Consider the following 9572-nt stretch of genomic DNA (forward strand, 5'->3'; position numbering starts at 1 on the left):
GCGCTGCGGGGCCTGTGGGGGTGGGGGAGGAGGAGAGGGAGCGGGGACTGGGGGGCCTTGCTGGAAGTTGAGGACCCTAAGGCCAGGGGCTATAGGGAATCCGGGTGGGAACTGGGGTCGCTCCTCCAGAGTGTCCCCTGTCCTACCCAGGGCACCTTGTCACCTGCCCACCCCGAGAGACAGGTCCTCCTTCCCTGCTACTGTCCCCGGGGAACCCCAGTACGTGTGACCTGAAGCACGCGAGCTCCAGGCTCGATGCAAACTCTGAGATGCAAATAAGTGCAGGCTGCAGGGCGCCTTCCTCCCTTCCTCATGGGGAGGCTAAGCTGCCGGCCTGAAGCCTGAGGGCCCTGAGGCCAGGAAGACCCCAGATGCTCACACCTTCCCCAGGGTCCCAGCTGGGCCAGGGGCCACACAAACTGGCTCCCTTCTGTGGTGTCCACACTAACTGTACTGGCAGGTCTGCCATCCTTCACCCAAAACCGGGCAGTGCAGAACCATCTGACCCACACGCGGAGGCTCTGCCCCTAGACTGCCCTACATAAAGGGTGGGCTACGAAGTGCCAAGAGACCTTTGAAAGAGGAGGGCTTTCTTTGTCCAGCACCCCCAAAGGAGGAGGTACTGTCAATCAGCTTGTTATTGATGGACAGTTTAACTCATTATGTGCCTAAAGCTTTCAAATGGTTATTTTCCCATGCTACAATTCTCTAGACAACCCTGGTTTACAGAGCCGTCCTACCCTCACAGCAACATGACAAAGTTGGGCCTTATCCCCAAAATGAACACAAATAACTTTCTTTTTCGTTTTTTTAGAGAGATTTTTGTGCACTTGCCGGAGACAGTAACCGAGAAATCACCCCCCAGGGAGGATTCCCATGCTGCAATCCCTCTCCTCTAGTCTCCTCTCAGGATTTTGGGCAGCCACGCACATGCAACCTGCATGAGTCTTAAGCCGGTGGTCCAGGTTGCGAACCGTAGTCAACTACGTGGCAGTCCAGTGACATAACCATTATACCATCCTCTGGTCCCAGGAATAAATTTCTTTAGAGAAGCCAGTGCATTCCAAACTACTCCCAGATGTTGTGCCATAAATATGAAGATGATCCCTCTCTGTTGTGGGCTGTTGGGAGTGTCCTGTGATGGGCAGCTCTGTGCTACTGGCTCTGGGTCTGAAGTTTTTGCAGGAGCCGGAGATGTCCCCAGAAGAGAAGGCCGTGTTTTGGTTGTCCATGATGTCATTTGTGACGGTACCTTATCCAAATTATTGACATGAAAAAAATAATATTCTGGATAGTTGAGGCAATATTAGAAAAGAAAAGAAAGAAAGAAAGAAAGAAAGAAAGAAAGAAAGAAAGAAAGAAAGAAAGAAAGAAAGAAAGAAAGAAAGAAAGAAAAGAAAGCGCCTTTGCCTGAATTACATGACTCTGTGACCTGTTTCTCCATCTATAAAATGGGGACACTAATTTCATTTTGCAGGTGTGGTAACAATCAGTTGTGATGATATCTGAAAACGCTTTGTACAACAGAAAGTACAGAGCATTATGCAAATAGCAGGTGTCTGTTGCTTTTTCTTAACCCCAGAAAGCCTCAAGTTCCCAGGGGTTTTATGCCATGTGTTAAACTGTGAGCTGTTGTCAGCTCTTCTGACCCTCAGAAGAAAGCAAAAGTGTTCTCTTATGCAAACATGCAAATGCATACCTGTTGTTTATCTTACTCTTTTTACTGAAGATCCCACCAAAAACATATTATGACATATCTGACATCACTCTCTCCATTTCTGAGCTGACAAATAAATAGGCTGAATAATTCACCTGCAGTCTTACAGTCAACTGGCAGCACCATTAGGATTATAATTCAGCCTTTTCCTCTGACCTAAAATGCTCTGAACCATAAAGCCTTTCTCGGAGTGAAAAAAGAAACAATAAACTGCAAAGAAATGGATCACAAGCCTTAGGGTGCTTTCCCATTATTTTTTAGTAAATGAGCAATTCCTCTTCCTGAAGATACGTCTGTAGTTTTGTTAGTTCCTTGTCTGCCTGTCTCATGCCCTTACCAGACACTGGTGATGACTGTAGTAACCACAGTCAATGGGTGAAAGGTGCCAGACAAACTCCCTATATCCATACCCACCTTTTTCCTTTAGGAATAGCTTATCCAGAGCCCACAAAAGACCTCAGAGACTTAGGGAGAAGAGCAGGGGATAATGATGGTGACAAGACCTGGAATCCTCTCCTTCCTCTAGATTCCTCTGCCCCCAGTTCCCAGGCCTGTGTCCTCTGTAGCAGGGCCTCAAAATCTGACAGAATAAATGCCAGTGAATGACAGACTCAGTATAGAGAACCAGGAGAAGAGCTGAATGCAAGGACTTTGTCTATGAAACTCTTATACACCCTAGAACCAGAGAGGTTCGCACGCCCTTAAGGGTATTCAGAAAATGTTTAAAGATCGAAAGAAACCTCCAAAGAAAGGTAGAAGTCTTCAAAGAAAACAAAGGCTCCTCTCTTTTCTAGGGTGCATGGTGTAGATCACAGACTTGTCATCAAGCATCAAGCCCAAATTTCACTCCTACTTTGCTTGTTTAAGAATTAGAGCAAATGGGCCAGTAGATGGTGGGGTGGTTGAGGTGCTGGACTCCCACATGGCTGACCACAGTTTGAGTCACAGACCTGGTGGCTTAAAACTCAGGCTGGGTGCATATGTGTGTGTGTGTCTGTTCAAGACGGAGAATGGAGGAGAAAGGATTGTCCTGTGGCCATCCTCACTGGGGGATGACGTTTCACTTTCCCTCTCACTGTCTCTGTCTCTCTGTCTCCCCCTGATGAGCACACACACCTCCTGGCAAAAATCCCTAAGTAAATAAATAAATAAATACAATACAATACAATACAATATAAATAAGTAAAGATCCATGTGTTAGGGTCAGCAGGTAGTGTGGTAGTTAAGGCGCTGGACTCTCACATGGCCAAAGGCGGTTCAATTCCTGGACCTAACATCTTGAAAATTATGCCGGGGGTATGTGCATGCCCCAAATCTCCCTCCTCCAACCCCCCCCCATGGAGACTGATCAAAAAAGAGGCAAAAAAAAAAAAAAAAATCCAAGTGTCATGGCCAGCAGGTGGCATGGCGGTTAAGAGCACTGGACTCCCACATGACTGAATGTGGGTTGAGTCCCAGACCTAGAGGTTTGCTTTCTTCTCACTTTCCCTTTCTTTCTCTGTCTCTCTCGAAAATTCTTCTTTTTTTAAAAAAAGAATTATTCTATTTAAGTTTGTTTGTTTGTTAACTTATTTATTTAAATTTGACCAAGGAGGGATAAAGAGAGAGAGAAAGTGAGAGAGCAAGCCACCAGGTCCAGGACTTGAACCGCAGTCAGCCATGTGAGAATCCGGTGCCCTTAACCACTACACCATCTGGCGGCCCCCCCCCAATTTGTTTTAATAATTATTTTATTTAACTTTATTTATTTATTTAACTTTGACTCGAGAGGGAGAAAGAGAGAGACAGAGAGACAGGGAAAATGAGGAAGCAAGCTGCCAGGTCCAAGACTTAAACCACAATCAGTCATGTGGGAGTCCAATGCCCTCAACCACCACATCACCTCCCAACTACTCTCTCTGGAAATATTAAAATAATAATAATAAATAAAGTCAAATAAAATAATTCTTAAAAAAAAAAAATCAAGTGTCAGTTACTGCCTGAAGGCCCCAGACATTCTCTGTGTCAGTCTTCAGCATTTTACCTTTCAGCTGAAGAGAAGTAGATGTTGCAAGAAAGCCATAGATGAGATGGAGAATTGATCTTTAACTCAATTTAGGGATGGAGTTGTTATACATCCAAAAAAAGGAAGAAGGTGCTCTCCACAGATTGAGAGCTTTGTGATATCAAACCCAGGAAAGGAGCCTAGGTGTCTAGAATGAAATTAATCTGAAACGAGAGGCCAGGTTTGGATAAGAGACTGTATATCTTTGTTCCTGTTTTCTGATTTTTTTTTTAATTTCTCTATGCATTTAGATATTTATTTTGAGAGGTTTTTGCCATAGGGTGCATGCGCTCACCAGAAAGACAGAGACAGACAGAAAGTGAGAAATCACACCCCACCCTCCCAGGGGAGAGGGCCGTGCCAGAATGCCTTGTCCTCCATTCTCCTCTCCGGATCTTGGGTCCGCACGCTCACGTGCCCAGCGTGAGTTTAAGCCACCAGGTCTGGAACTCGAACCGCGATCGACTACATGGGAGTCCAGCGACATAGCCATTACGCTAACTGCTGGCCCCAAGCCTCAGTGTTTTAATACTGCTTTAACCGCGTCTTGGTGTCTCAGCTAAGAATACCTGTCTTAGTTCTGCCTGGAAATCCACAACAGGTACTTGCTACTGCTGAGAACGTCTTGGATACAACTGACACTCTTGACTGCCCAGTGATGCCGTCCCTCTGCATTCGACCTGGACTTCCACTTCTGGCACGTGTTGTTCCGTAGTGCATCTCGCCCCATCCTCACTGGTCCTCAGGCTGGGGTGTTGGGAAACCTCCAGGGCATCGCCCTGTGCAGCGCTCTGCTCCAGCTGCAGCCACAGCCACGTGGCCACCTATTTTCTGATTTTTAATTTGACCAGAGAGACACAAATTCTTTTTAAAGAATTATTTTATTTAGGGGGCCATCTGGTTGCATGGTGGTTAGAGGTGCTGGATTCTCACATGTCCGACTATGGTTTGAGTCCTAGACATGGCGGCATGCTTTCTCGCTTTCCCTTTCTTTCTCTGTCTCTCTCTGGTCAAGTTAAAAATAATAATAACAAATAAAATTAAATAAATAAATAAATTATATTTTTTAAATGATTATTTTATTTAACTTTATTTATTTATTTTAATTTGACCAGAGAGGGACACAGAGAAAGAGAGAAAATGAGAAATGCTAAAGCTCACATGTGCTTGCCAGAGAGAAAGAAAGAGACAGAGAGATAGAAAGCGAGAAATCATCCCCTAGGGGGATGACCACACCACAATCCCTTCTCTTCCATTCTCCACTTAGGATTTTGGGCACACATGCACACATGCCCGGTGTGAGTTTTCTTTTGTTTTGTTTTGTTTTTTTTTGAGAGGTTTTTTGCTATAGGGCACGTGCGTTCACCAGAGAGACAGAAAGTGAGAAATCATCCCCCAGAGAGGGTGGTCATGCCACAAGCCCTTCTCCTCCATTCTCCTCTCAGGATCTTGGACATGCATGCATACGCGCCCAGCGTGAGTTTAAGCCACCGGCTCTGGGACTCGAACCATGGTCGACTACATGGGAGTCCAGCAACATAGCCATTACGCCATCTTCTGAGTTTTAAGTCACTGGGTCTGGTATTTGAACTGCAGTCGACTGTGTGAGTCCAGCAATATGACCATTATGCCACTTGCTGGTCCCAAGATTTTTCTTTTTTTTAACCTCCTTTTATTAATTTATTTTGTTAATTAGTTAAATTATTTAAAAAAAGAACAACCTCCTTCAGATAGTCTAAGTCCTGGGTTTTAAAGCCAAAGAAGTATATTCCAAGAGAAAGGTTGGCATGTGACAGACAGCAAGCCTCAAAGGAGTGCCCCTGAGAGAAAGGAAACCAGGGTTGGGAGTCCTATAGCTTCTCCCTTGGTCAATCCCCTGTGCTAAAACCATGAGAGTCAGGGCCAGCAGATGGTGTAGTGGTTATGTCACTGGACTCTCACATAGCCAACCATGGTTTGAAACCCAGACTTGGAGGCTTGAAACTCATGCCAGGCTTGTATGTGTGCATGCCCAAGATCCCAAGAGGAGAATGGAGGAGAAGGGATTGCAGAAGAGCCATCCTTGGGGGTGGGGTGGGGCTGGGGGGGGGGTCTCTGGCCATTTCCCCCCCCCCCCCCCGGGGATGATTTCTCACTTTCTTTCTCTCTCTCTGTCTTGGTCTCTTTAGCAAGCGTACATGCCCTATAGCAAAAAAAACCCTCTAAAACAAAAGTGAAATTCAGGAACAATCTCTGAAGGCCCTGGCTTTGGAAATATGTATGTTAGGATCTTATATTTCTATCATGCTCTGAGTGGGCAGCTAGTTCAGCCACTCTGTTACATCCACAAGAAGGTTCCTTCTAGTGACACCACCTACGGATAGTGGAAGAGCACTGGAAGACATGACGAAAGCAAGGATAAACCCCCAGATGGAAAGCTAACTGGCCCCAGAGTTTTCCTTTTTTTCTCTGTAAATTTGAATGATAGATAGCTGGGCAGTATCGGATGTGATGTCTGGAAAAAGAATCCTTAGCGGCAATGAGAAGTACTGAAAGACGTCACAAGGAGTAATGTAGGTATGATTCAGGCTGTAGCAGAGAGTATTACTAGATTAGAGGGTGGGGCGCCCAAATGAGATCAGCTGGCAAGTTGGTGAGAAGGGGCGACGGCCTGGCCTAGAGGAAGGGCAGTAGGAGTGAGATGTAATGGGTTTGAGAGCTATTAAGAGGTACAAGCTATAGGATCTAGTGCCTTCAGCGGGACATGGAGTAACAGGATGGCACCAAGACCATAAGTGGAAAAGTGGAGCGAGGTAAGCAAGATCAGTGAGTAGAGAATTAGGAGGAGAGTTTCCATGTAGTTTCCATGTTGGTTCCATGTTGGACAAGTAGGGATCTAGGTCCCTTGAGAAACATCCAGGTAATTGTTTCATCTTTCGTAAACAGTTGGATAACCAGGCCTGGAGTTTAGCAGAAAGAACAGAGCTGGGAATACTCTCTTTTGTGTCACAATCAACCCAGGACCCAGCCTGTCTGCTCTAAAGAATAAGCCCAACCCTGGCCCCAGGGGAAGAAGCAGGTTCCCTGAGTCCTTCAGTATGGGTGGAAACAGGTTTAGCAGGTCAGGTTCAAGAGATCAGAGTCCAGGTCCAAGTGTGCAAATAGGCAGAGCCCTGGCAGAGCCACACGACTCACTGCCCAATGCCCAGGGCGCAAGGTGGAGCCAAGAGGGAATGCTCAGGGTTGACCATCTCACCAGGGCCAGCGAACAACATTTTCAACAAGCATTAACAGAGAACTCCGTATCAACCCTCACTCTTCTCTCCCAGAACTGAAAAACAGCTGGGGTAGGAAGGGCCAGGCCCATGATCTAGTGGTTACTGAGCCAGATCCCATATGGCTGGCTGACTACAGTTTGAATCCCGCCCCAGTAACATGAAAAACACACTGGGCAGGTGTGTGGGCGTGCCCCAAATCCTGGCAGGATGGAGAAATGAAGGACAAGGGAGTCCGTCATGACCACGCCCACTTTCTTCTTTTCTGGCTGGCTAGTATGCATGCACCCTTTGGCAATTAAAATAAAAACCAAGGGGAGGAACATGGCCTGAAAAAGCAAATCTAGGGCCAGCCCATAGTGTAGCAGTTAAAGACTATGAATATGGATCAGGATCCCACATGGCTAACTACAGTTCAAATCCTTATGCCAGAGGCTTGAAAAACATGCAGGGGGAAAAGCAGTTAAACATAGTGGTTATGTCGTTGGACTCCAATATGGCCAAGCACAGTTTGAGTCCCGGACCAGTGGCTTAAAACTCGTGCTGGGTGTGTGTGCATGTGTGCCCAAGATCCCAAGAGGAGAATGGAGAAAGGACTATGGCATGACCATCCCCCCTAGGGGGTGATTTCTTACTTTCCCTCTCACTGTTTCTGTTCTACAAAAAAATTTAAAAAATGGGTGACAGCGTGACCATGCCCCATGAGGGAAGGGGGTACATTCTCTCAATTAAAAAAAATAATAAAAGCAAATTTAATTCTCACTTTACCCTTTTGCCTCTAACACAGTGAAACGTGTTGAAAGGGAGTCTTTCCCAAAAGATGTGTCCACCTGGAACCTGTGAATATGAACTTATTTGGAGAAAGGTTGCTGATGTAATGAAGTTAAGGAGCTCAAGATGAGATCATTGTGGATTAGGGTGGACCTAAAATCCAATGACAAGAGTCCTTATAAGTGACAAAAGAGGGTCAGCCCATGGTCTAGTGATTAAGGATCTGGATTCTACATAGATGACTATGAGACTCAAGTCTTAGACACAGCACCTGTATGCATGCGCAAAACCTTTTTTAATTTTTTAAAAGAATTATTTATTTATTTATCTTTAATTTGTTATAGGGCACATGCGCTCATCTGAAAGAGACAAAGAGGGAGAGGGAGAGTGAATAAACAAGCTACCAGGTCCAGCACTTGAACCACAGATAGACATATTGGAGTCCAGCAGCCTTAACCATCCATGACACTTACTGGGCCCTATACCCAAAATCTTAAAAGGGTTGCTGTCAGATGCCATAGTGGTTAAGGGTGTGGGTGGTCCCACATGGTCGACGATGGTTTGAGTCCCAGATCTGGCGGGTTGCTTTCTCACTGTCTTTCTCTCTCTCTCTCACTCTGTCCCTTGCTGGTCAAATTAAAATAAATAGATAGATAGATAGATAGATAGATAGATAGATAGATAGATAAATTGAAATAAAATGATTCTCTTAAAACAAAATCTTTTTTTTTTTTGGAGAGGTTTTTCCTATAGAGCATGTGTGCTCACCAGAAAGAAACAGAGAGACAGAAAGTGAGAAATGACTCCCCAGGGGCGATGGCCACACCGCAATCCTTTCTCCATTCTCCTTTCGGGATCTTGGGCACGCACACACAAGCACCCGGCTTGAGTTTAAGCCACCAGGTCTGGGACCTGAACCGTGGTGGGCTACATAGGAGTCCAGCGACATAGCCATTACGCCATCTGCTGGTCCCAAAAGAAAACAAAATCTTTTTTTTTTTTACCCCCGGGGCTGAGTAGGCTTTATTGGGCGGTGGGTCAGTCCTTCTTGGCGGCCGCCTTGCGCATGGCGGCCAGCACGTTGCTCAGCTCCTCGCGCTTCCTCTTGGCGTGGAGGTGCGTGCCCACCGGCTTCTTGATGAACTTGAGCGCGCACTTGTCCTTGGACACCTTGAGCAGCTCCATGGCGCGCTTCTCGTAGGGGGCGAAGCCGCACACCTCAAGGATCATGTCGCGCACGAACTTGGTGTGCTTGGTGAGGCGCCCGCGGCTGCGGCTGTGCCTGGCTTGCTCACGTTCTTGGTCACTTTGTGGCCCTTGTTGAGGCCCTCGGCCATCGGGTACCGCAGAGCCATGGCTGGGGCTCTCTAGTGACTACTGGGGTGGAAGAACCAGGGTTGGAAAACAAAATGTTAAAAGGAAGTACAGATGGAGAAGGGACTGCAGCGTGACAAAAAAATCCCATGGTTATGCTTTCTCCCTTTCTCTGTCTAAGTCTCTCTCTGGCGAGCACACACACTCTAGCAAATTACAAAAACACAAAGAGACAGAAGGGAAGACACAAAGAAGAGGTCATGTGAAGATGCGAAGTGCAAGGCAAAGATTGGAGTTACACATCAAGTAATGCTAAGGACTGCCAGCAACACGAGAGATGTGGAGAGGCATGGAGAGACTCGCTCAGCGTCTCCAGAAGCAGCCAACCACCCTGCTGACACCTAAATTTTAAGTGCTGACCTGAAGAACCATGAAGGAATACATCTCTGTTGTTTGAAGCCACTCAGTTTGT

The 9572-nt window shown here is 46.3% G+C and overlaps 1 protein-coding gene and 1 pseudogene across 1 annotated transcript in view; both read right to left on the reverse strand.

The window, feature by feature from the left end:
• Positions 1-4481, reverse strand: part of MTA3 (metastasis associated 1 family member 3) — a 167487-nt gene extending 163006 nt beyond the window's left edge. The window contains exons 1-2 of the mRNA XM_027776329.1: positions 4331-4481; positions 1017-1252 (exon numbers count right to left, since the gene is read on the reverse strand). Coding sequence (XP_027632130.1) covers positions 1017-1252; positions 4331-4481 — 387 coding nt within the window. The remainder of the gene's footprint in view (positions 1-1016; positions 1253-4330) is intronic.
• A 4339-nt stretch (positions 4482-8820) lies between these two features.
• Positions 8821-9147, reverse strand: LOC102476684 (60S ribosomal protein L36 pseudogene; annotated as a pseudogene).
• Positions 9148-9572: the final 425 nt, after the last annotated feature.

This window comes from Tupaia chinensis, unplaced genomic scaffold (assembly GCF_000334495.1).
Source record: "Tupaia chinensis unplaced genomic scaffold, TupChi_1.0 Scaffold000661_1, whole genome shotgun sequence".
Lineage (NCBI taxonomy): Eukaryota > Metazoa > Chordata > Mammalia > Scandentia > Tupaiidae > Tupaia > Tupaia belangeri.